The sequence below is a fragment of the Notechis scutatus genome, chromosome 16, assembly GCF_049901735.1.
Source record: "Notechis scutatus isolate UNSWTSFEM ecotype Mainland chromosome 16, rNotScu1.2, whole genome shotgun sequence".
Classification (NCBI taxonomy): Eukaryota; Metazoa; Chordata; class Lepidosauria; order Squamata; family Elapidae; genus Notechis; species Notechis scutatus.
Window position 1 is genome coordinate 5,011,065 of NC_142024.1, and position 26,954 is coordinate 5,038,018.

Below are 26,954 nucleotides of genomic sequence, written 5' to 3' on the forward strand. Positions count from 1 at the left end.
TTATCAATGGCTAGATAGAAAAATAGGAAAATGAAATGTATTATATATAAATATAACACAATAGTAAATATAACACAGTAGTAATAATATGTTATACCTGATTATTATGGAATGGATTATAATATGAATTAGAATCAGTAAGAACTGACATTTGCTCTAAAAGGAGAAGGCGGATTTGAAATTAAAGTCTAATGATGGTTTAATAATAATATAACATGACATGGAAAGTTGATTGATATAATTTGAATGTAAACTTAAATATAAGAGGAAAAAACTATAGACATTATGCACAAGAAATATATACCAACCGACAGACACACTGTGCAAATTATTTGTTGTTTTATGTTTATGTTTGTTATTAAATTTTTTTAAAAAAAATACAAAAAAAACAAAAAAACTATATTTAATACAGGTAAATAAATTAAAGTGTGATTTCTTCTGTTTTCTAAGCCCTGCCAGTTCTGCCTTCGGACTCCAACTTCTAAATCCAAAATTTCACTGCCACTTCCCTTCACTCTTGATTTCCCCCGACACCTAATTTCCCCCCGCAAATGAATAAAAGACCACGGGAGAATGACAAAAGAACATACAATGTTGCAAGGTGATAAATAAATGTATTATTTTTTTTAAAAAAAGAAAAAAATAATAATATTTTAAAGCAAACAAACCGCAGAGGGAGTTTGGGTCATCTCAACCTTCGAACCAAGAAGGTTTTAAATACAGGAGTTAAAACGAGAATGAAGGAAGTTCCAGAAAAAAAATTGCAAAAATAAAACAACTCCGGAATATGTTTTGAACGTCTCAAAGATCCTGTTTTGAGAGTCAGAGGAGCAAGGTCTTTCCAAATCGTCCCGTCCCTCCGTAAAAGGTCACCAGAAAAGATCCGATTCTTCCAGCCACCAAGGATCCTCCAAATTCTTGGTGCTCCTCAACTGGGTGAGAAGCCAAACCACCTCCACAGTTCAACGTCTGGGGGGGGGGGGGCTGGAAGAGGAGATGGGGGCACCGCCTGCCCCCACAAACTAAGAGGAGATCTCGCAAGTCCATCTTCCCTTGACCGAAGGCAGCCCAGAAGGTCCACAGAGAAGGTCCCACGTCCACCATTTTAAGACCCTGGGGCCAGGTGGCGAGACAGGACTCTCCTGATCTCCAGGAAACTCCTGCCCTTGGTCTCGGGGATCATCTTGGCTATGTACAAAATGGTGGCGATGTTGAACGGCCAGAAGAAGAGAAAGCTGTAGGCTTCCAGTTCGACCTAGGGAGAGAAAGGAAGTCATGGTTGGGGAATCCATCCTAATGGAGGTGTATCTTCTGAACCACCATAAGGGAAGAATCCAGCCTCTCCTCCTCCACCCAGAGTTTGAACCGGGGACCAGGGGCTTTAACCCTGGAGTGATCCAGGAGCAGGCTGCACCTTCTGCAGAAGGTTTTTGGTGGAACTGAAGAGGGAGGCCCATTCTTTCAACATCTGGGCCAGGAACCCATTCATTTTCATTTTCTATGACGGCTTGTGCTCCCTCTTGAAGACAAGGTCGTTGGGAGCTGCACGGAAAGGGTGGGGCTAGTCGGAAGAGTGGGTTGGGTCTAGAGTGAGAATGGGTGGGGGCTGCTGTAGGCCGAGTAGGCGGAGCTGGGATTCGTGGTGGGCGGCGGGCCATCGAGGGCTGGGTGGAGTGTTAGCCAGAATGGGCGGGGTTACGTCAAAGTGGGTGGAGAAGGGATCGGGAATGGGTGGGGCCCAATCAAGGAGCGGGTGAGGGTAAGAGGGAGGGTGGGTGGGGCCAAGTCAAAAGTGGGTGGGGCTAAGACTGAGGATGAGTGGGACTAAGTCAACAGGAAGGATGGTACCCAGTAGGTGGGGCTATCAAAGTGGGTGGGGCTACAACCAAGGAAAGGTGGGGCTATGACTGAGGATGGGTGGGGCTAGGCCAAACAGGAGGGATGGGCCATAATGGGTGGGGCTGGTCTAAGTGGGTGTGGATAGGACCGAGGAAGGGTGGGGCTAGGACCAGAATGGGTGGGGCTAGGACTGAGGATAGGTGGGGCTAGATCAAACAGGAGGGCTGGTACCCAAAATGGGTGGGGCTATGTCAAAGTGGGTGGGGCTAGAACCAAGGATGGGTGGGGCTAAGTCAAAGAGGAAGGATGGTACCCAGAATGGGAAGGCCTCAAACAGTGGGCGGGGTCAGAACTGAACATGGGCGTGGCTACAGGAAACCAGAGAAAAGCCCAGAGACAATGAGGCTATATATATATATATTAAAAAAGGACTCACTCCCATGTGGAGATATGTTACAATAATGAGAAATTTGCAAATCCAGTGGATGCTTCCGGCGACCACGAAAGCCGTGGACCGACAGGTCTGGAGGAAATACTCAGCTACCAGCACGCTGGGAACCGGATCTGGGTGCAAAAGACAGCACGTTTCAACGGCTGATCTGCCCAATTATATATATACATATTTCATAGAGGACGCAAGTTCAAAACATGCGCCCCCCTTTGCATTTGCAACGGTCCGGTGCCGAGATACTTACTGGGACCGGTAGCTTGTCCGATGAGGAAGATGGTGTGGAATGACACACTCAGATATGCCATGGTGGGGATATTTTTCTGCCGGAGGGGGGGGAACACACACACACACAAAATCAGGACATGCATCTCTTTAAAAACTCTCCCTGCTCTACATTCCTAGCATTAAAATTTCCGTGGCCAACGCATTTAAATAAATGAAAAAAAAATATTCAGGCAAATTTCCCCCCCGGGGGAGCATAATCGACAAAAATACACGCAGTCGACTTACAACAGTTTCGTTTAGTGACCATTCAGAGTTACGATGACATTGACTTTTCGGCCGTTTTTCACACTTGTGACCGCTGCCGCCACCCTGGGGCCGCGTGATCCCAATTCGGACGCTTGTGGCAATGGACTTGTATTTATGACAGTGGCCGTGTCCCCGGGCGGGTGTCACGCGATCCCTTTTTACGACCTTCTGACGAGGTTCAGTTAACGACCGTGTTACTAAGCTGACAAATGCAACGGTTCCCTTAACAATCGTGGCAAGGACGTTGGTGAATTCACTTAATGGAATGTTTCGCTTAGCGACATAAATGTTGGGGCTTAGTTGGGGTCTTAACTCAAGGGCTACTTAGATGTCGCTTTTTCAGGCATCAAGCCAGGAAGGAAAATGTCTCGGCTTTCCCCCAAAAAATCTCCTTTAAAAATAAAAATAAGAGTTTTTTAAGGTTGCCTTAAAAAAAATAAAAATAAGGTTTTTTAAGGTTGTTTTAAAAAATAAAAAATAAGATTTTTTAAGGTTGTTTTAAAAAATAAAAATAAGGTTTTTTTAAGGTTGCCTTAGAAAATAAAAATAAGGGTTTTTTTAAGGTTGCCTTAAAAAATAAAAATAAGGTTTTTTTTAAGGTTGCCTTAAAAATAAAAATAAGGGTGTTTTTAAGGTTGCCTTAAAAAATAAAAATGAGGTTTTTGTTTAAAGATTGCATGGAAAAATGAAAATAAGGGTATTTTAAGGTTGCCTTATAAAAAAGAAAAAATAGGGCTTTAGAGAAATGACTCACCTGAAGCTGCAGAGACATGGACAGAAAAAGGCCAGCAATTATGCAGACGCCAAAGCCGGTAAGCAGGAGAATCCTTCGTCCCGAGGTTTCAATGATGCAGATCTAGAGAAATTATTTTTTTTTAAAAATGGGCTGCATAGAGGCAAGTTCCTTCAAGTTACGACCAATTGCTTAACAACGATTTGGGAGTTACGACAGCATCAGGAAGGGTGCTTCGATTTGTTGTGAATGAATTTCTCCTCAATAATAATTTTCAGCCGCTGGATAATGACAATAATGGGATTTGTTCAACCCCTTCCCGCCAAACAGAAGTCCAGTCATTGATTTACTGGATATTGGATGCAGTACTCTAGGTGTGGTGGTCTTACTAAGGCTTTATAGAGTGGTATTAGTACCTCCCTTGATCTTGATGGACACCCTCTGTTAAGGGCAGTTTAAGGATTGCGTTGGCTTTTTTTGGCTGCCGACGCACACTGTTGGCTCATATTTAATTGATCGTCCACTAAGACTCCAAGATCCCTCTCACAGCGATTGTTATTAAGCCTGGTTTCACCCAGTCTATATGTGTACTTTTGATTCCCTTAACAACCACAGGATTAAGGAATTACACTTAATGACGGTGGCAAGGAAAGTCGTAACACGGAACAAAACTCACTGAACGACTTAGCAACAGAAATGTTGGGGTCAGTGCTGGTTATTATTCGAGGATTACCTATATTTTCACAAACATCCCAAATTCCCTTCTTCCCATATATATCCCTTTTAAAATAGTATAATCCAGTCCATTTTTCATTTGTTCTCAGCAAAACCGAAGTCCAGAAATGTAGAGAAAGATGCTAAAATGTAGAGGAAGATGCTAAAATGTAGAGGAAGATGCTCTCCGTGACAGTTAGAGAAGCCACTTATCAATTTCATGTCTTTCTCCTTAATCTGATTATTTCCCCCCCCCCCAAAAAAAGGCCTTCAAATCTGGACCCATTAAAAGCTTGGAGGAGGAGGTTGCCCCCACTCCCAGCCTCTTACCACTAGTGTTGTGATGACCATCAAGAAGAGAGATAACGCCATGCTGATGTACCACACTATCGTATCGCTGACCCCCGAGGACAAGTAGATCCGCTTCGCGTAATAGTGGACCTGGAAGGACAACAAAGCCCATACTTCATCCCGCTCCTTCACCGACTTGCAAGAGGCAGACCGGGCCTCTGGTCTCCTGAGATTGGACCATGTGAGGCGGAGGGTCCCCGGTAGAGGAGTCTTTGGATCGGTTTTTCTCAACCGTGGCAAACGGGAAGAGGGGATGGCCTTCAACTCCCAGAATTCCTCATGGCTGGGCTGGCTGGGGGATTCTGGGAGTTGAAATCCACACCCGGCCAACTTTTGTCAAGGTTGGATCAACAATGGATCTGAAGACTGCTCTTTCCAGGACCTACCACCTCAGGTGGTCCTGAGGAACATGAGGTCCGTGCTCCAGATAAAGCGGGTGGGAAGTGCTCCAGAAGGTTTCCGTACCGCGTTGATCCCAGAGAGCTGCTGGCCCGCCATCAGGACTGCGATAGACACCACGTGCCACCGAAGGCCGGGATAATACAGGATTTTCATCACGTCCATATCTTTTTCCTTCCTGTCCGCCAGTTCCTCTTGCTGGATTTGTTCCATCTCTTGCTCCACGTCGTCCGAGCACCTCAACTTCTTCAAAGCTACAAGAGGAGGAGGAGGAGGAGGAGGAGGAGGAGGAGGAGGAGGAGGAGGAGGAGGAGGAGGAGGAGGAGGAGGAGGAGGAGGAGGAGGAGGAGGAGGCCCAGAATTCATTGAGAGAGGAGGACAAGGAAACACCACCCTCTGGAGCCATGATGGTGAACCTAGGGCACACATGCCAGAGCTGGCACATAGAACCTTTCAGTGGGGGAGAAAGGGGACCAGTCTGGGAGTCTGGGGAGGACTTGGATGAGGGTCCTGAGTTCGATGCAGAGATGGGGCCAGGAGCATCTGAGAGTGGAGTGCTGACTCCGGAGCCTCTGGAGTCTGGCAGCAGCAAGGCAGAGGAACAAGGGGAGCCTGTTCCCAGGGCGCGTATGCGCAGAGCTGCTAGAAGGCAAGAGCAGCTGAGACAAAAGGGGCAACTCGGGAGTAAGGCTGGGAGGTGATTGCCCCTCCCATCAGGTATAAAGGAGGTGCAAAGGTAGAGAAACCTTTGCAGGAAGCAAAGTCGTTCCCTCTGTTTGGATTCAACCTTGAAGGTCTGTGTGGACTTTGTACTTCGTTTTGGCTTGTTACAGTGAATTTGGCACTTTAGTTGTTGGCAGCAATTCAAAGGAGAGAAAGGTGGGTGCTTATCTCGGGGGACTGTTTGGGACTCATTACTGGCTGGGAATGAACATTGAAATAAAACAAGAGGCATTTGGACTAAACCTGTGCTTAATTACGGTCTCAGGAAGCCTCAGGAAAGTCAAAACTGGGTTTGAGAAGAACTTGACCCAATCAATAATCAATCAGCCAATCCATCCATCCATCAATTCATCATTACCCTGTCTGGCTTTTTCTTCCTCCTTCTTCTGAATCAGGAGAAAACGAGGACTCTCGGGGAAAAACGGGAGGAACAGTAATTGGAGCAACGCCGGGATGCCAGTAAGGCTTAACAAGACGGGCCAACCTGAAGAAGATGTAGTAGCTCAGGATCGCTGACTCTCCCAGGCCAGAATCGCCCCAATTTAAGATAGGTTTCCTTTCTCCCTTACCTTCTTCGGTCCCAAGGACTTCGCGGAAGCCAATGGCTTCTGCCAACAGACTGCCAAAGGTGATCGAAAGGTCGGCCACTGTGCAGAGCGCCCCACGCAGATTTTGGGGGGCGATCTCGGCCAGGTACAAGGGGACCACGCTGAAAGCAATCCCTGTTTGGGGAAGCAAGAGAAGGACCCCCTCACCATTTTGACGTGGCCGTCGAAGGAGACTCTGGGCTTTGCTGTGGGGACAGAGAGACCTTGGGTGGGGCTGGGAGAGCGAGGGCAGCTGAAGAGAACTTTGGGGGAGGGGGGTTTCCACACACACCCCCGCCACGCCTGCACTGTCGCTCACCGGCGCAGACTCCCACCAAGAAGCGTGAACATATCAGAAGTTCGTGGGCGTGTCTCGGTTTGGTGGCGATGACCAAGGCAGCCGCGATTATGGCCAGAAGGTTATTAACCAGAAGCGTTGCTTTCCTGGAAAACAAAAGGGACAAGAAAAAAGAGGGGAAGGAAAGGGGGAAGGATAAAATGGAGGGAAGGAGGGAGAAAGGAAAGAATAAATGGAGAGAAATAGGGAGGGAAGGATAAAATGGAGGGAGGGAGGAAGAAATGGAGAGAAGTAGAGAGGGAGGGAAGGATAAAATGGAGGGAGGGAGGGAGAAATGGAGAGAAATAGAGAGGGAGGGGAGGATAAAATGGAGGGAAGGAGGGAGAAAGGAAGGAATAAATGGAGAGAAATAGGGAGGAAGGATAAAATGGAGGGAGGGAGGAAGAAATGGAGAGAGAAGTAGAGAGGGAGGGAAGGATAAAATGGAGGGAAGGAGGGAGAAAGGAAGGAATAAATGGAGAGAAATAGGGAGGGAAGGATAAAATGGAGGGAGGGAGGAAGAAATGGAGAGAAGTAGAGAGGGAGGGAAGGATAAAATGGAGGGAAGGAGGGAGAAATGGAGAGAAATAGAGAGGGAGGGAAGGATAAAATGGAGGGAAGGAGGGAGAAAGGAAGGAAGAAATGGAGAGAAATAGAGAGGGAGGGAAGGATAAAATGGAGGGAGGAAGGGAGGAATGGAGAGAAGTAGAGAGGGAGGGAAGGATAAAATGGAGGGAGGAAGAAATGGAGAGAAGTAGAGAGGGAGGGAAGGATAAAATGGAGGGAAGAAGGAAGAAAGGAAGGAATAAATGGAAAGAAATAGGGAGGGAAGGATAAAATGGAGGGAGGGAGGAAGAAATGGAGAGAAGTAGTGAGGGAGGGAAGGATAAAATGGAGGGAAGGAGGGAGAATGGAAGGAATAAATGGAGAGAAAGAGAGAGGGAGGGAAGGATAAAATGGAGGGAGGGAGGGAGGAGAGACGAGGGAGGAAGGAAGGATAAAAGGAAGGAAGATAGGAAGAAGAGACAAGGGAGGAAGGATAAAAGGAAGGAAGGAAGGAAGGAAGAAGAGACGAGGGAGGGAGGGAGGATAAAAGGGAGGAAGGAAGAAGTCAGATGTGGGAGGGAGGGAGTACCTGCCAATGCTGTCCACCAGAGGTCCAGCTAGGAGGGTCCCGCAGAAACCCCCAAATGGGAAAAAGGCAACGGTGAGACCCCACTGGAACTTCAGCAAGCTGTGGTCGATGCTGATCACGTTCCTGAACCGATACGTCTCGTTGTAAAAGTTTTGGATGTACTAAGAGGAGAAGCAGAATGACACCAGCTGAGGGGTGGGTGGTGGTCTCCTTCCTTTAAAATATCTATCAATCTATCCATTCATCCATCCATCCCTTGGGACAAGAGACGGGGCTTACCTTGGCTGGGTAAAAGATGACAAAGGCGTTGTAACCGTACTGGACCGAGGAGCCAAAGGCAGATATTAGGGTCACCAGGACAAGGGGCCTGGTCAGCATCTGGCGAGGGAAGGAAGGGAGGGCATTGGGTGTGTGTGTGTGTCAGTTTTTAAGACTTCTGGCCTCCCTTCCCAGGTGAGGCCTGTTGGTCTCCCTTGCCAGGCTGGGTGGTACTCACCATTCTCCGAGATGGGGGACAAAATGGAGGAGGACGGGGAGGGGGGAGGAGGGTTAGAAGGAGGAGAGGAGGAAGAGGAGGACGACGACCAGGAAGAGGACCAGGAGGAAGACCAGGATGAAGACCAGGAGGAGGAGGAGGAGGAGGAGGAGGAGGAGGACATGGAGAAGAAAATGGAGGAGGAAGAGATGGAGAAGGAGAAACGGAGGCGGTGGCAGCGAGGGAAGATGGCGGAGGAGGAGCTGCAAGAGAAAATGGAGGAGGAGGAGGAAGAGGAGGAGAAGCTGGAGAAGGAGATAGAAGCATCAATGAAAGAGAAGTAACCCCCCCAAAAAAATTATAGAAAAGACCTTGAGGGAAGGATCAAGGATCTGCGGGAAAGGGAATGCAAGGCAGGGCCAACCACGCTTGGTGCCATCTTCGCCAAGTCTGGAGAAGACTCAACAGAAACCGAGAGCATCTCGATTTACAAAGATTCTTCTTCGCTGCGTGCTCAGCTGTCGAAACCCCTCACCTTAGGTTTATGGGACCACATTTAAACACCACCCCCCTCCCGGGAGAGACCAACCCCTTTGCCCAAATCCTTAGGCTCACCTGTCCCAAAACTGCAATATTCTCTTCTGCAGTTGTTGGCTCCATCGCTCTAAATCAGGTGCAAGCTCAAAAAAAAACTAAATGGGGAAAACGTTGGTTAAGTTTTCAAACTCCTCAGAGGGTCTTGGGGAACCCCACCCTCCAAAGCAGGTGATTTTTGGGGGGGCTGCAATTTCCAGCATCCCCAATCAGCCACTACAAAGTCAAGGAGTGTCCAGTAATTTCCAGTAACGGACATTCCAAGTGCAAGATTAACACGGAAGGTTGTTTTCCCCTAAAGGGCTCCCTTAGGATTTGGCCTCCCAACTGCCATTGCCCTCCCCCCAGTTGATGCTCAGGTGGGGGATTATGGGCATCGGAGCCAGCAGGACTTGGGGGGGGGCTTGAAAAAGCCTCATTTCTTCCCAAGATTGTTTTGGCCACGATCAAATATGTACTAGGATGACCTTAAATTGTAATTCAGCTTGGGGGTTTGTTTTGTTTCTAACCTGGCTCTCCCCTGTGCATCAAAACCAGGAAAGAGGAAGGGAGCTACTTGAGAAAGTAACCAGGATCGCAAGATTTAACCGTGGGGATGAGCTTGGAAACCGAGTTAACGATCGTTAAACTGGGTTTCAATGGGCCGTTCAGAGCAGACGGTGGAGACCTAAAAGGCCGCCATCTCGTGGCCATTTTCGGCGTTGCAGCCGCCAAAGGATTTATTCTTTTTCTCAAAGGGTTTTGCACGTTATTCACGTTATTTTGCACGTTATTTGCACGTTATTTTCCTCAGTATTCACGTTATTATGAACACTAATATTTCAGTAAGAAGCCTCAGTTCTGAACAACACGAACAGACCCGGGGAACCAAATGAAACCACGTCAAACAGAGTTAAACTGGGCTTTTCAAAATTTAAGATTGCAATGGCAGAAAACGCCGCCATCCCGTGGCCATTTAGGGAGTTGCAGCCGTCAAAGGAGTTAATTCTTTTTCTCAGGGACCCATTTGTTATTCACGCTATTTTGATCATTATGAACGTTATTACGGTAGTAATATCAATATTTCAGTAAAGTGATCCTATGCTGGAGAAGAGGTATGAGTGTAAAAAAACACTCACCCTCGTGTGATCTCATTTGGCCTTTTTTAAGACGTACAGTTATTAATTAAAATTGTTTTCAACAATATTTATCCCATGGTTAATGTTAATATTGCAATAAAGAATTCAGGTACCCATAAATGCAAAACACACTTCCCTCCTGTGGCGTTGCAGCCATAAAAAGGGGAAAATCCCCAAAAATGGGAAATTGTGGGTGAAGGGGAGCATAAGGGGAGTCAATTAATGTATTTATCGTGTGTGTATGTGTGAGAAGGGCTCGGGCATTCTGAGGAAACAATTACGGGTAGTCCTCGAGTTACGACCCCAATTGAGCCCAAAATTTGGTCTCTAAGTGAGACATCGGTTGTGAGTTTTGCCCCATTTGCGACTTTCCTTGCCACAGTTGCTAAGCAAAGCTGTGGTGACCCGGAGTGTAACACAAGTGTAACAAAATCCAAAATGTAAATAAATGTCCTTTAATGCCTCCAACTTGGCCCCACTGTTCAATAATTCTCAGATGGAGATAAAACTTATTCAAAAATAGTCTTCAAAAGAAAGCAATACAGTCTGAACTTAATGAGCAGATAGAGGTGAAATAAAAAACCAAAACAAACTACAGTGAAGGAATTTCCACAACGGACCAGGTTAAGTAATTACGAAATTCAAGGAGATAACAAGGCACAGTCTGTTGGAAGGACGCCAACCAAGATAACTTCAGCCCAAAATAAAACACGCTTTGCTTCTGGCAACACTGTGTTTTAACCGTCTCTCTTATATACTATTTTCCCCAGCTGCAACCAATGAGGGGGATCATGGCCGCTTCCTCTCTCATAAGCCAAGTTGTTTCCTCCTCCGTTCCTCCCTCCGTCTCTTAGGATGGAGAGGGGATGGGCCTAGGTCCTCCTCTGACTGCCCAGCCGGCCTCTGCCCTTCCCCAGCCTCCTCCACAACCTTCAGAGCCACACTTCTACTCCCTGCTGGCTGTTCTTCCTCTCCCTCAGAGTCTAACAAGGGCATGATAGAAGCACTCTGGTGGTTTAAGTTAGGAACAGGGTTGTTAAGTGAATCTGGCTTTCCTCTTGACTTGGTTTGTGGGAAGGTCGCAAAAGGGGATCAGCTGACCTTGGGACACAGCTACGGTCATAAATAGGAGTCAGTTGCCAAGCATCTGAATTTTGATCACATCACGGGCATGTTGCAAAGGTGAAAAACAGTCATACGTCACATTTTTTTCCAATGCTGTTGTAACTTTGAAGTTAGTAGTAAGATTCAATTTATTTTTTTTTACTACCGGTACTGTGGGCGTAGCTTGGTGGGCGTGGCAGGGGAAGGTTACTGCAAAATCCCCATTCCCTTCCCACCCCACTAACCTGCTTTCCAGCTCTGTTTTCCGTTTTCCGGGCAACCAAAGAAAACCCAACCAATCAGCTGGCATTCAATGGGAGGCAGAGAAAAGATGGGGTTGGTGGGGCCAGTCAAAGGTGATATTGGCTGGTTCTCCAAACGACTCAAAATTTCCGCTACCGGTTCTCCAGAACTGGTCAGAGCCTCCTGAATACCACCTCTGCTTTGAACAGTCACTAAATGAAGTGTTGTAAGTCGAGGACTACCCATATGCATCAGTGGCTCTCCTCCTAGCTGGCCACAATGATAAGTGCCTTGTCTGTTAGTTTTCTTCCTCCCTCCTCCTCCTCCCTCCTTCCTTGCATGTCCTCAGTATTACTCCTGACTTATGTGTGTTGTTTGGAGACCTTTTGTTTCCTTCCACAGCAACATCCTCCACAACTTTTGTGACTGTAGCTTCTTTAAAAAAAAAATTAATAAAAAAGAAAAACTGAAAGGAACAGAAAATGCCCTCCAATATATCTTTTATTGCTAGCGGTACTGAGGGCTGCAAAGTGAGGCTCCAAAGAAAGATTTGGGTCGTGAAATTCAGGGACGGTTGCACAGACACGCGTGGCTCTCCTCCCAGCCACGTCCCACCTCGGTAGCCATTTTGTGAAAGTGCCCAAGGCACATCCCGATGCACGGGCGACTGATCTTCCACAGAGATCTATTTGAGTTCTTAGCGGGTTATCCCAGAAAAATCTGCAGAAGGAAATACGTCGTGCCAAATTCTTGGTTTGCATATCCCGATGGAACGGAAGAACTGAGATCCAGAGGGAAAAGCAGACCTTCTACGAGTAATTTATCTTCCCCCCCCCCACTCCCAAAAAAAAATAAAGGAACATCAGGTGACACACACGGAAAGGCCGCCATGAGGCATCCCGCAGGCCGCTGTTTATAAACCAGCCATCATTTCTTTTAAATCGATTCAGTGCGGACTTTGGTTTCACTTGTTTTCTCTTACGGCCAGTTGGATCTCCACAAAGGTTTTGCCCCTCGTTTCGGGAAGCATCTTGAAAAGATAAATGAAGGTGGCCACGCAGAAGGGCCAGTAGACCAGCAGAGAGTAGGGGCCCAGGAGTAACTAGGAAGGGAGCAAAAAGACATGAGAGTTTTTTCTAACTTGACAAGATTTCAAAAACTCGCTTCCCGTTGTCCGGGCTGAAATTCAACTCCTGCTCGCATCGATGTTTTTTTTAAAAAAAAAAAAACTCGGCTCGATAGCAGATCCGCCAATCGAACGAATCTTCTCGGATCAATATCAATCCCCGCCTGAGAGTGTCCCTCACATCTGGTCTGTCTCCTCTACAATTTCCAGCACACACAACCACCCTCCGGGGTAAACCCGGGAGTGGGATTCAGCCGGTTTGGACCGGTTTGAGCGAACCGGATGTTAAATTGACATCCGGTTTGCCAAACCGGGAGTTGAACCAACCGGCTGGCCCCACCCAACCCACTCCACCCCTTCCAGGCAGCCCAGTTTGGATGCAGGTAAGTGCAGGGTCCACCAGAAGCTCTGGTAGGGTGAAAAACAGCCCTTTTGGAAGCTTGCAGGCCTGTTTCCGGCGGCCAGAGGGCCTCTGGAGCATGGGGGGAGGCTGTTTTCGCTCTCCTAGAGGCCCGAGGGAAGCCCCCAGACTCTGGGGAAAGCAAACAATGGCCCACCCGGAAGTTCCAATAGGCCATGCCCACCACAGCCAGACCCAACCAGCAACCAAGCAAAGAACTGGCTGTTGAGATTTTTGATCCCACCCCTGGGTAAACCTGGTTTGTATCTAAGCCCTCCAACCGGTGTCGTGTGCACCGCGTGGGGATTGCGACCCAGAATCGTGACTCGGAAGACACACACCCCCACGGGATATTTTGGACAGCGGAGGGGCCCAAAGGCCACCCGAGGATCTTGTAAAGGGGCAACCCACCCAACTCCTGTTTGTGCGAGAACTCACCTCCAGCTGGATCAGGATCAGGCCAGAGACAAACCGAGTGAACCACAGGACAGAGTATCCAACGGTGAAGGCTGTGGCGCGGGTCGACTGCAGGAAAAGCTCTCCCAGAGCGACCAAACGGATCGGACCTGGGGAAGGGAGGGAGGGAGGGAGGGAGGAGAGGGAGGGAAGGGAAGGAAGGAAGGAAGGAAGGAAGGAAGGAAGGAAGGAAGGAAGGAAGGAAGGAAGGAAGGAAGGAAGGAAGGAAGGAAGGAAGGAAGGAAGGAAAGAAAGGGCTTGACCAGGGCGGGTATAAGGCCTCCTGCCAGGGGGTTAGACTAGACCTCCCAAGTCTCTTCCAGCTTGATGTGTCTGCCCCTTGTAGACCAAGTCTTGTTCATTTCCTGCAGATCCCAGGGCTGCCTGGGGTTGCTAGCAAAAGTTTGGCGTGGTTCAGCCTGCTCACCTACCTGGTCCTAGCATATGTCCAATTAAAAAGATAATAATTAAAACCAGGCTTAGGAAAGCCATTACATAGTTCTGCTCCTGTGGAAAGAAAGCGAGAAGGGGAGCCAGATAGCTTTGGGAAGGAGACCCCCTTCCTCCTACGCTGGCACCCAGCTTTCTCTAAGCTTCAGGTGCTCCCACCGGCTGCGCGCCCCCCCAACAAGGATAAAATTGGGGTGGGGTGGGTGGGGTCAGGAAGAATAGCAAGGGGGAATTCCTTGCGGGAAGGAGGGGAGCTGTCAAACCTGGAATTCCAGTGTGAAGGTTAAAAGGATGCAGGTCATGCTACAGATCATAAAACCCATGATTAGAGGAACGCGCCGGCCCCACGCCTCAACCAAATTGATCTAGGGGGGAAAAAAATGAGGGGACAGAGCAGAGGTGGGTATTCAGCCGGTTCTGACCAGTTCTGGAAAACCGGTAGCGGAAATTTTGAGTCATTCAGAAAACCGGCAGGGGTGGGATTCTACCAGTTCGCACCTATTCGCTAGAACCGGTTGTTAACATTCTAAGCAGTTCGGAGAACCGGTTGTTAGAAGAAATTACTGGGCTAATCCTGTAAGGAAGGCAGGAAGGAAACATTCTGGGGTTGCTTACAGAAACTGCCTCTCCCTTAACCCTTATTACATTCTTGGCAGGACTAGACTTCCTGTCTCAGGAACTTTTTTCCCCCTTCCTTTGCTGGTACTTTGCTTGTGTGGAGTGACCATTCAAAGTTACAACGGCACTGAAAAAAGTGACTTATGACTCTTTTTCACACTTACGACTGTTGCAGCATCCCCACAGTCATGAGAGGCCAGGCGAGGAGATGCGTGCCTCGATGTGAGTGATATCGAGTTGGCAATGCCCAGCCAGTCACATGACCACCAAGCCACGCCCACCAACTAAGCCACTCCCACAGAACTGGTTGTTAAAAAATTTGAATCCCACCCCTGAGAACCGACAAGTACCACCTCTGACTGGCCCCACCAACCACATTTATTCTCTGCCTCCCACTGAGTCCCAGCTGATCGGCTGGGTCTCCTTGGGTTGCCCTGCACAGGAGAACGGAGCTGGAAAGCAGGTTAGTGGGGTGGGGAGGGAAGGGGGATTTTGCAGTAACCTTCCCCTGCCATGCCCACCAAGTCACACCATGCCCACCAAGCCATTCCCACAGAACCCATGGTAAAAAAAATTTGAATCCCACCACTGGTACAGAGATATGGTGAGAGGGGGATATCAAGGGCAAGGCAACAGGGATCAGAGCCCTAGACTCTGAGGGGGCTGGCTGGCTCCCAGCACCCTGTGGTGAGTTTTCCCCAAGGCCTCCACACCAAACCAAAAAAAAAAAAAACCCAGAGTTCTCCGTTCTTTATTTCTTCCAAGGGATCAAGTTCAAGATCTGCTGCCACTAGAAAAATGTCAGGTCTTGCAATATACATATATTTTAAAGGACCCTTGGATTTTGTCCAGAATGGTACAGGATCCCTCGCCATGGGGAAGGGGTTGGATTAGAAGACCTCCAAGATCCCTTCCAACCCTATGCTTCTATGTCGTGTGCTTAGCAATTCCAAAATTGGAACACTGCATCCAGTTTTTGGTCACCGTATTATAAACAAAAAAAGGTGTTGAGACTCTAGAAAGAGTGCCGAGAAGAGCAACGAAGAGGATTAGGGGACTGGAGGCTAAAACATATGAAGAACGGTTGCGGGAACTGGGTATGTCTCATTTAGTGAAAAGGAGTCGGAGTGATGGTTCCTACAAAGACAAGGAGGGTCAAACTATTTTCCAGAAGGCAATTTAAGAAGCCATGGATGGAAACAGAGATTAGACGTTAAAACCTCCACAGTCCCTTCAGATCCTCAGAGTTGGATTTTCACCAGATGTGCCAACATGACATGCCTAATACATTTGGACTCTAGGGAGCACCTTGGCCGTGGGATTTTGATTGCATTGGGTCTGTTCTTTGGAACCCTGACCCAACTAACCCAACTCCGCTCAATAATAAATTAAGAGGCTCCCTGGCACCCTTATTTCCTCTTCTTCAGACTCGCTTGGAGACCAAAACGTTTGGATTTATTTTATTTTATTTTTAAGGGGGAGGCGAGGAGATGGGACAAAACCCTGAGGTTTTGCCCTGAAGTTTTTGCCATGAAGTCGGGTGGCAAAGTGAGCCACTTACCGCAATGGCCACGATGATGATGTTGACGATGTGGATGCCTGAAGAAATGTTATCTGAGACAGACCTGGGTAACGCCATCGATATGTAGACTTTCTCGGTGTAAAAGAACATCTGTGTCCAGATGAAAAACAGAGGTTGTGATGAAGATGACACCGTCAACTCATAAAACATTTCTGTGCATGTTTTGGAGCTGCCATGAACAAAAGGGAGGGGAGAAATTTGAAAGAGCAGTGCAGCAGTTTGAAAGCTGAAAGTGCATTCCGTTCTTATCTTGCAAAGATTGTAACTAAGCTGTGCAAATTCCTAATTGGAGAATATGATTGGTGACTCTTGGCTATGGACGTGTTTTGTTGGAGAATATGAATGATGATACACCCAGAGGGGTGGGGGTGGGGGAACAGAGTCATAGGTGATAGTATATTACGTGTCTCAGAATCGGCTTCATACAGATCATGCTGACATGTTCGCTCCTAATAAATCCTTTGAAGTTTTGGAAGCTTTGGCTGGAGGCTCATGATTTAATTAGGGCAACTGCTGGAATCCTGACAGACACTGGAAAACAATTTTTTGGAGGGAGGGAAAAGAGAAAGAAGGAGATTTGGGGGTTCTATCCACCGCCCTTAAAAGAGAAAGGAACTCGACAAAGGGAGGAGATGACATTATTCCCACGTGAAACAAACCCTGGGATCCATATTGTATTTGGTTTGGGGGGGGGTTTCCAATAAGGATTTGAAATGCTTTTTTCCCCCCCTACCCCATTGATGCCGGAAAGTTGACTTCCGGCCATCAACACGACGACGGTGACTATGGACCACCGGAATTTCGGAACACGTAAAAATTTCCAGAGTGTCATCTTTTTCTCGTTGGCCAGGACTTCGTAGAGTTCTTCTTCCCGGAGTTCCTGGATCTCGTTCCCCACGTCCTCTTGGACCCTCAAGCTTCTTAAAACTGGTTGGAAAGAGGGAAGACCGTTCACATGGGCTCAGAGACAAAGAGTAAATTTGCATCGTGCAACAACAGGGAAAGATCATCCGCTCTTTGCGATCCAACCGGGAGTTCACACTTGCAATCCAGCTAGGAGGCCTTTAGGTCTCTTTACCTTCTCTTGCCTTGGTTTCGTTCTTCTTCTGGATAAAAATAAACCGAGGACTTTCCGGACAATTAATGAGGAGCAAAATGCAAATGGTAGCAATGACACCGAGTACAATAGCCATGAGCGGGAAACCTGTGAAGGAAGGGGGAGAAAAAAAAGGCATTTTGGATGGACAACTTCAAGCGCTGGAGAAATCAGGAGATTCAGACAGGATTATTGCAAGCTTAAGCTGTCTACAAGAATCTGACCAACTAACGGTCAAGGGAAATGCGTAGGCAATAAGAGAGGCATTCAAGGTGGGCTGGACTTAGATCTTTTGTGGATGTGCAAGGACTCGTGACTTATGACGTATTTGATTCCTCCCTCGGGCTCAGCCTCTTCTACATTCTGCTGTTTTTTAGAATCTATGCCTGATTTATTTTTTTTCCCCTTCCTTTTCCTGCCCCTCTGTTTTTCCTTTTATGACATGCTGCTTTGGGCAGAAGGGTGCTGGTGGGGCCAGGATTGACGGGCTGCTTCGAGGGAGCTATTGTTGCGATGACGATTCGATCCATACACGTACCTTCTTTGTTCCCCCAAATCTGCGGAAGTCCTAGCGTATGGCCTAACAAAACACCGAGGCTGAAGAAGAAGGCTGAAGTTGTAGTCATGAATCCTCTTATGGGAGTGGGAGAGACCTCCAAGAGATACAGGGGGACACAGCAGGAAAAGATCCCTAAGTCGAACAAGGACATTGAACAGAGATGAGGGGTCAGCCGCCGGCCCCTCCAGCAGCCGAATCCGAGGAGGTGTAGGAATCAGAATCAGCAACAAGCTGAGAGCTTTGAGGGGGAAGAACTGGCAGAATGGTGGAGCCTGGGCCATCCGTCAGCCCTCAGATGGAGAGTCCACAGCCCCCCAGTTCTGGAGGGGGCTGATGAGGAATAAGAGGAACAGCTGGATCCAGTGCCCGACTGCGGAAGTGCAGAAGGCAGAGGAGAGGAGAGCGGTGGAAATCTATGGGCTGGCCCTTGGGACGGAAGAGCCACTGCTGCCAGGGAACACCCCCCTCCCAGCTCTGGGGATAAAAGGCAAGGGGCAGAGATGAATAGGTGCGGCAGGAGTTGCTGGTGCTCCTAATTAAAGGAATCACTTATTTAACTACAGAGGGTTTGTCTGTTCGGGGAGCTGGGTCAGAACAGGTCTACTATTAGCCACACCGCTGAAGAGCCAGATCTCCAAGAAAGCGGCTGGTCTCTTCAAGCGCCCCCAAATTGTCATGGCAAATATCAACAAACCAACCCCGGAGACTTCCTTCCCAGAGGAAGATCAGCCCCAAACTCCTCGGAGATCAACTCACCTGAAGATATTCCAATTATGAAATTGGCAAACAGGGTGAATTTGAAGAGATGGATGCTATTGGATATGCAGAGAAAAACCGAGGCGAAGAAAGTCAAGATGTTATTCAACAGCAAGAGACTCTTTCTGCCAAAGGAAGATGCAGGGAAGGGGAGAAGGCAGGGGCGAAAAGGTATTAGCCACCTAGTTTAAAAGAAAAATGCCGATAGTGTTCAACTTTACAACAGTTTGTTTACTGAACGTTCGAAGTTACAAGCAGCACCGGAACAATCGCGGCAAGAAACATTGTAAAATGGAGCAAAATTCACTGAACAACCATCTCGCTGAACGACAGAAATTTGGGGCTCAATTGTGGGCATAATTTGAGAACTACCTGTACAGTATAGGGTAACGCCTGGAAAAGAGACCACCAGGAGATCCTAGCGTTAACATTTGCTTCGCTCTATGGTATGGAGAAATTGTATGCATCGTTCTGCCCGAATCGTTTTGCCACTTCTGTTACCTTCCGTATTTGTCCACCAGGACTTTGAACAACACAATGCCAGTCACCCCTCCTATTGGGAAGAATACGACCGCGGGCGATAAGATGAACCAGAAATATCTCAAGCTCTTCACTTCCTCCCTTGTCAAGTTGGAGACAAGAAGCTTAAGGGAAGAAAAAGGGAAAATTGAGCGAGGTGAGGAAGCAAAGAAGAGATTTCCGATTTTTTGGGTCAGCCAGAAATTAAATTTAAGATGTGAGGGTAACACAAGAAATGCTTAAAAGACTGCATCGCAGAACAGCTACAGTGAAAAAAAATCAAATTTAACACAGCACACAGGGATGGCCTTGTTAGTCAAGCAGAGATGCTGCTCTTGGATTACGTGCGTGTGCGCTGGGGATATTGTGTGGGCAAACAGGACAGGAACCTGGGGGAAATCGCACCTTTTGTGCCCACCAACTCCTTGGCACACCCCAGCACATTTCCCTTTCGATAGGGAGACACATTCTCCTTTGCAAAACACCAGCTGAAAAAAATCCCTCAATGCCCGGGATAGAAGAATGAACGGATAAAAAGGAAGAGAGGGAAAACTTGACAATTTTCATCAGGAAAAAAAAAAAGAAGAAGAAGACATCCAGTTTCGTTTCTAGTTGGAAACCGATCTTGGACTTTGTGCTCGAGAAGAAAGAGAGAGAGGAGGAGGGAGGGAGGGAGGGAGAGAGAGAGAGAGAGAGAGAAGAGAGAGGAGAGAAAGAGAAGAAAGAAAGAAAGAAAGAAAGAAAGAAAGAAAGAAAGAAAGAAAGAAAGAAAGAAAGAAAGAAAGAAAGAAAGAAAAAAGAAAGAAAGAAAACATTGGGTTTTACTGATTAAACTAGTTTTATTTGCTATAGAGCTGGTGGATAGGATAGGATAGGATAGGATAGGATAGGATAGGATAGGATAGGATAGTAGGATAGGATAGGATAGGAAATAGAATAGAGTGGAGTAGAGTAGAATAGGAATAGAATAGAATAAGAAATAGAATGGAATGGAATGGAATGGAATGGAATGGAATGGAATGGAATGGAATGGAATAGAATAGAATAGAATAGAATAGAATAGAATAGAATAGAATAGAATAGAATAGAACAGGTAAGGTGGTAGGGTAAGAGTAGTAGAGTAGAGAGAGTAGAATAGAATAGAATAGAATAGAATAGAATACTTTATTGCCACTTTAAATGTACATTAATCAGCATACATTAAAATGAAATTCCATTCTATTTAGCTTTCAAAAGATAACCATTATGCACATACCCACATACCCACACATTTATGACACAGTACTTAAGTTGCAGCCGTAAAAAATTGAGGCTGTGATTGTATTTTGTATTTGATGGTACTTCCTCCGCTGCCGCCCTCTTATTCCTTCTTTTTTCGTCCTCTCTCTTTCCTTTTCCCATTTTCCTATCACTTTGGGGTTTTTCCCCCTTTGCATGTTATATGCTTAATAAAATAAAAAAACCTCAGCCGGGGTGCCACGCTACCCAGGTTCACCCAAAATATTCGAACAGGATTACTAAGCAGACAGTCGGGGGGGCTCCCCATGCCAGACAAACTCTGGTTTACTTGGCGAGACTTACCGAAGCTGGGTGATGCACCAGAAAGAGACTGTAGCCATACTGAAAATGTCCGAGATACGAAACCAACATCGGAATAATCAATGCGGTGGTCAGCTTCAAGCGAAGGAAAACAAACAATGGTTACTGGAATTGTGTAAGCCATGTTTCTTCTTTTTCAAAAAGGTAAAGTGGTTTTATACAGAGGTGGTATTCAGCCGGTTCTGACCAGTTCTGGAGAACCGGTAGCCAAAATGTTGAGTCATTCGGAGAACCGGCCAATCCCGCCTCTGACTGGCCCCGCCAACCCCATCTCTTCTCTGCCTCCCATTGAGTCCCAGTTGATCGGCTGGGTCTTCTTGGGTTGCCCTGCACAGGAGAACGGAGCTGGAAAGCAGGGTCTTTTGTTGCCCTGCACAGGAGAACGGAGCTGGAAAGCAGGTTAGCGGGGTGGGGAGGGAATGGGGATTTTGCAGTATCCTTCCCCTGCCATACCCACCCAGCCACACCCACAGAACTGGTAATAAACATTTTTATATCCCACCACTGGTTTTATATCATGTTTGACTTGTGGGCTTCATGGACACATCGAGGTTGCTGCCTTAAAAATATATTCCGGAGTAACAGAAAACCTCCCTTGGAAATAATTTTTAATTGTGTCATTTTGGGGTGAGCCCCAAATTACGCCCTGCCTTGGGCTGAAGGCTAAAACAATAACCGATCAAGAGAACCACCATCTTAGTCTCACCCCAACTTATCCGATAATGCCAAACTCACATAATTTCGGATTTTGGGTTTCAATTCCCCTTTGCCATCTGTCCTTCTGGAGATGGGAGCCCTGATCGAGCAAAAGAAAAAAAGGAAACAAGAAAAAAACTCTGTCCCTTTGTTCGTTCTTCAAACATATTTGAGAGCTGTTGCTGCCCCTGAAACCAGCCAGAGAGCCTCAGCAACCTGTGCTCCCTGGGTGGCTCCCGTTCAAAGGTAGACTGATGCGGATTAGGGAGGCTCCATTGCTGCCGATGGACAGCATTTCTCAAAAGAGGAAATTAGAGGGAAGGGGGTCAGACAAAAACAAGAAACTTTTCCCCCGTCTTTTCTTTCGAACGTCAGCTTGAGAGATCTGTGTTTAATTCGTTTGGAGAACGCCAGTCTCCAGATGTGGCATTTAAGGCTGGAAATAAAAAAGGATGGGAATATAAATGTCAACTCACTGAGCTTTTTTGTGTCCCATGGCGTGAAAAAGAGACAAAACTGCGTTTGCTCAGCCGAATTTCGCTTCGAACGAACACCGGGGGGGCGCAGATGGAGCCAATCAGGGAAAGGAGGTGGGAACATTCCGGGAGAAGCGGTTGGCAGTTAGATGCTGATTTGCATACATTTCCATAGGGAACGTAACATCAGTTATATTCCATAGGGAAGTCCAGCGGCCTTAAGGCAAACCTTGGATGTAAGTTTTTCTGTTCCGCATTGTATTCCGGTTGCCAAAACAAATAATAAACATATAGAAAACACAAAGACACACTGCACAGTGCAGAAAAGCATTACCTGTGGATTTCACTGACCCAGTTAAATGCCTTTTTTTTTTTTTTTTTTGTAAACAGGAACCGAGTTTGAACGGAGAATTCCGTTTGGGGGACCTATCTGCCTTCTTCAATAAACTTGTGCTTGAGTGACATGTTTTGCTTTGGGCCAGGATGGTGTTAGAGAAGGAAGGTTGTTGGTTTTCCCCCCAAAAAAACTTTGCTTTCGTCCTTCCTTCAGGCCGCCGTGTTGCAGCAATTTTTGAGCGTTGACACTTTTTTTTTCTAATCTGCAAATAGTTTATTTTAATAAGCTGGGTTTGAAATGAGGCCCCGGGGTCTCGATGGGTAGTCCCATGCCTGTTTATTCAGTATGCTCATCGGTAAATAACTGTCAGGCCTGTCACAGTCTCATCTCCTAGGAAGGCGAAACTATCGACTCCATTTGATTGGAGTGAAAAGTTGCATTTACTAAGAGATGCTGATTGCAGTGGAGTCAGGCAGAATCTGAAGTTCCCACATATCAATACAATACTAATCCCTTGCTTGCCTCAGCTCTCCACCCCCCGCACACCCCCAGTCCATCCATGTGTGCCCAATCTGGCACCACCGAGACGTTTTGGGAAGTGCTGAGGTATTTAGGCTGGTGAAACTCCATTCTCAGGGCCTGCAGCCTTAAAGATTGTTGGAATTCATTGTTGGAAGGAATTCGCTGTTTCCAGGGAGGTCCCGTGGGCCAGATCTAAGCACCCTGTGGACCAGACCTGGACCCTGGGCCTTGAGCTTGACATCCCTGCTCTATGCTTTTTGTGACGACCCAAAGGGGCGCGGCACAAAAACAACAAAGTCACAAAAATAGGTAACGTCTCTTTAATACTTCCAACTTGGCCCCCAATGTCCAGTTATCATCGTCTGGAGAAAAAACTCTCCCAAGAACAGTTTTTAAAGGGAAGAAATTCCATCCAAACTCAAAGTACATATAAATTATAAATAAAAACCAACACAAACCACACTGCAGCAATTAACAAGACAGGGCAGGATAAGGGATTGAAGACGTCAAAAGATAACAAAACACACACACCTGGGAGGAAGTCAGAACTCAGATAAGACTTGACAAACCAGAATAATTTCATGCTTTGCTTCCAGCAGCTTTGCCGTGCGCAGTTTGCCCTTTTAAACAGTCTTCCCAGCTGCAGACAATGAAGGGGATCAGGGCCCTTTCCTCCCCCGTAAACCATGCAACTCATATTGCTCCCTTCTCTATTCCTCCCTGCCTGCCCTAGGATGAAGAGGGGGGTGGGCCTGGGTCTTCCTTTGAATGCCCAGCCGGACTGTGCCCTTCCCCAGTTTCCTCCACAGCCATCGAGCCACACTGCCACTCCCTATCAGCTGTTCCACCTCTCCCTCAGAATCAGATTCCAACAGGGGCATGACACTTTTGTTCTTATTGACTTTCCTGTTTCCTGTTACAGTAATATAGTTGAGCAGTAAAGCACATGGTGACTATACTTTTTGTTTGCTCTGGTGCCATATTTTCAGCTTTGGCCTACCTCGCAGGACTGACACCCCCGACATCTCTGCTTACACATCTCTGTTAAGCTTACAACCCGATCTTTTTTGGGGTGAGGGCCAAACTACTATGTAGCATTGTACACTTAAAAATAATACAAATAAATCCATCCAGCTTGCAGAGAGATTCTGATTTATTTCATTTTTTAAATTCCAGGTCAATTTTGAAAACATTTCCCATTTCTATTCAGCCATTATTTTCCTAGAGTTTTTGGAGGTGCAGGCTGCCACGTTCTCCTGGATTTCTTGAAACGTCTTGCCACAGGTTTCCGGGACTACTCGGAAAATGTAAATATAGGTGAGGACTATCAAAGGCCAGTAAATGAGCAAGAAGTAAGGCCCAAGGTAGGACTGGAGACAGAAACAAAAAATTAAAAAATACTGAGAGCAAACTCAGAGATACAAAGAATTCTGTTGTATGGTCACCTCCTTATTGGAAAAAAAAAAGCCATGGAGTTTTTAAATAATATTTCTGTAATATATTTTCTTTACTTTTTAAATTTCCAAAGGGATTACAGGCCCCTTAGGTCAGCAGTGTCCAACCTTTGCTATTTAGCAGCCTAGGGGGTGGGTGGGAGAGGCGAACAGGGCCATGTGCTGCCTTACTTTAGTCAGAAGAAATAGTATCGCCGAGGCAAAATTGGCTCCCCAACTGATGTATCCTGCAAGCACATATGCAGATGCTCGGGACGACTGGAGGAACAATTCACCGATAACTAGGAAAAGAATGGAAGCTGAACGAAGAGAAGAGGGGAGGTCTTGTAATTTTTTTTAAAAAAACACCACTACCACCACCAATCTTCCTTTGTTTTTTTCTCCAGGGGTGGGATTCAAATTTTTTAACAACCAGTTCTGTGGGCGTGGCTTAGTTGGTGGGCATGGTTTGGTGGTCATGTGACTAGGTGACCGTGGCTTGGTGGTCATGTTATTGGCTGGGTGTGGCCAGCTCAACATCACTCACATCGAGGCACGCATCTCCTCGCCTGGCCTCTCATGACTGTGGGGATGCTGCAACAGTCGTAAGTGTGAAAAAGGGTCATAAGTCACTGTTTTCAGTGCCATTGTAACTTTGAATGGTCACTCCACACAAGCAAAGTACCAGCAAAGGAGGGGGAAAAACTCCAGAGACGTTCCTGAGACAGGAAGTCTAGTCCTGCCAAGAATGTAATAAGGGTTAACGGAGAGGCAGTTTCTGTAAGCAACACCAGAATGTTTCCTTCCTGCCTTCCTTACAGGATTAGCCCAGTAATTTCTTCTAACAACCAGTTCTCCGAACTGCTTAGAATGTTAACAACCGGTTCTAGCGAATAGGTATGAACTGGTAGAATCCCACCCCTGCTTTTCTCCCACTGAGAAGGTTCCGTATCCCATCCAATCACAAACCTGGTCCTGTTATGTGGCCCATAAAGAAAAGGGCAATCAAAATAATGCTGATGAAGGCTGCTGCAGGAGTGTCAATCTGTGGGGAAGAAGGAAGCACTTGTGGGGTGATCATCAAAACAGTAGTATTCCTTCTGGCCTGCCTGACTCTACATCTTCCACCAACTTCCTATCATCCACAGGGTTTAGGAACCCCCATCAATAGAAAACTGGTATGAACTCTATGAAATGGAGTGACTGGATGAAATTGATGAATCGGTGAAATTGACCAACTGGATGAAATTGAGGGATTGGTGAAATTGATGGACTGGTGCAACTGACCAACTGGGTGAAATTGACAAATTGGTGCAATTGAGCAACTAGGTGAAATTGACAGATTGGTGCAATTGAGCAACTGGATGAAATTGACAGATTGGTGAAATTGACCAACTGAATTAAATTGATGGAAATTCATCAGACTGGCTGGGAAGATTTGTATGTGTGAAAAAAAAACCACAGGGATGTTAAGGAGGAGGGGCATTTAAATTGCCCCAGAGCAGAGAGCAAGAAGGTACCCTACCTTAAAAGTGAAGACTAGGGCAATATTTGAAAGGCTACACATCAAGAAGCCACTCAAAAGGAGAAATCTCCGCCCCAAGGAGTCGACGGTGCAGATCTAGAAAAAAGAATTGACGGTTCAGGACAGCCAAGAACACAAACCAATGGATCATCAAACAAAGGAGCCCACAATTCTTCATCAAGGCTGAAATGATTCCGGTCTTTGCTTTTCCTGTCGTGTTTTTGCTAATTTGAACTGTTCCCTGCTGGTTGTAGTGCTTGGGGTACATTATCCTAAGTTGGTGGGGTGACAGAGGCAGCAGATAATGCAAACAAGCCAGTAATCAAGTGGGGATTCACGGTGGCTTACGGTTGTCAGAAGCATCAGCTGGATGATCAAGTTTCCTACTAATGGGATGAGATTCACAGCTTTGGTGGACAGTCCTAAAGTTTTATAGCTCTGCTCCGCAAAAATTAAAACCTGTAATCAAAGACAAAAGATGTGTAGATAGAGGCACACATAGAACTTGGGTCAGGCTCTAAAAGCCCCTGTTGCAATTCTTCTATGTAGATTCATCTCCTGCAGACAGAATCATGCCACACTAAAGCATCATAAAGCTTAGACTCTGGGAACTATTAAGGAGGAACCATCCTCACCTTATTTCTCTCACACTAACTATCTCAACTGTGTTGTCTCTTGCTTCTCTGGAAGGCAGCTCCTCCCTCCTGGGAATCCAGGCCGCACTCCATCACACTTTGCCCTTTTGTAAAATGTAACAGCTGCCTCTGCTACCCTGGAACCCAGGAAGAGTCTGGATGTGGATCCAGAAATGCTGTTCCTGGCTACAAACCAGCGTTCAGCACTTTGGGGAAGGACAGAGACTCCAAATTTGAACTGTGCAAAAGCAAACCCTACGCGAGATTGCTCAGGGAAGTCACCAACCGCGTTTGTTTCCACCAATTGACTTCCAGAGACCATGACCATGACGGTGATGAGATGCCACCGGAGGCTGCGGAAGCGAAGAAGTTTCCACGCTGTCATGTTGTTCTGGCTGCTTTCGGCAAGGTGTTCCTGACAAAGTTCTTCCATCTCCTCCTCTACGTCTTCTTCCCCTCTCAGTTTCTTCAAGACTAAAGGGGGAGGAAGAGGAGGGGAAGACAAGATGTGCAGAGCAGTATCATGGTGGGTTTCCAAGCCCTCCGTGCAACTGGTCTTAACCCTGGGGTTATGAAGGGCTCGGATGGTCCAGGGCTCCCAGGTGGTGGGAGCAAAGTCTGTAACCTATAGTCTGTTCTTCTCTTCCCCTCTTCTTCCTTTTCTTCTCTCAAAACTGAGAGCTGTTGGAAATTGGAGCCATACTCCAAGAGACCCTCGTTCCATTTCACCAAGAGAAGGGCTTCCCTGGGAGGCAACCTTTGGGATGATGGCTTCCGTCTTCTTCGGAGCAAGGAGTGTGGTGAAGAAAACTGACGCTAAAGGGTTGACATCTCC

The 26,954-nt window shown here is 46.9% G+C and overlaps 1 protein-coding gene across 1 annotated transcript; it reads right to left on the reverse strand.

The window, feature by feature from the left end:
- Positions 1 to 1,105: 1,105 nt before the first annotated feature.
- LOC113426367 (solute carrier family 2, facilitated glucose transporter member 5-like) lies at positions 1,106 to 8,178 on the reverse strand. Its single transcript, XM_087944716.1, has 11 exons — positions 8,080 to 8,178; positions 7,801 to 7,961; positions 6,648 to 6,772; positions 6,311 to 6,463; positions 6,100 to 6,225; positions 5,085 to 5,272; positions 4,599 to 4,709; positions 3,576 to 3,677; positions 2,535 to 2,610; positions 2,276 to 2,403; positions 1,106 to 1,255 (listed from the first exon to the last, which is right to left on the reverse strand). The coding sequence occupies exons 1-11, from the start codon at positions 8,176 to 8,178 to the stop codon at positions 1,106 to 1,108; spliced, it is 1,419 nt and encodes a 472-aa protein (XP_087800842.1).
- Positions 8,179 to 26,954: the final 18,776 nt, after the last annotated feature.

What these genes read in the sequence shown, in the direction of transcription:
- LOC113426367 (XM_087944716.1), bottom strand. Translation starts at nt 8,178, where the DNA reads ATGCTGACCAGGCCCCTTGTCCTGGTGACCCTAATATCTGCCTTTGGC. An exon ending in TCATCTTTTACCCAGCCAAG is followed by an intron (nt 7,962 to 8,079) that starts GTAAGCCCCGTC and finishes TTCTCCTCTTAG; the next exon opens with TACATCCAAAACTTTTACAA. An exon ending in CTGGTGGACAGCATTGGCAG is followed by an intron (nt 6,773 to 7,800) that starts GTACTCCCTCCC and finishes TTTGTTTTCCAG; the next exon opens with GAAAGCAACGCTTCTGGTTA.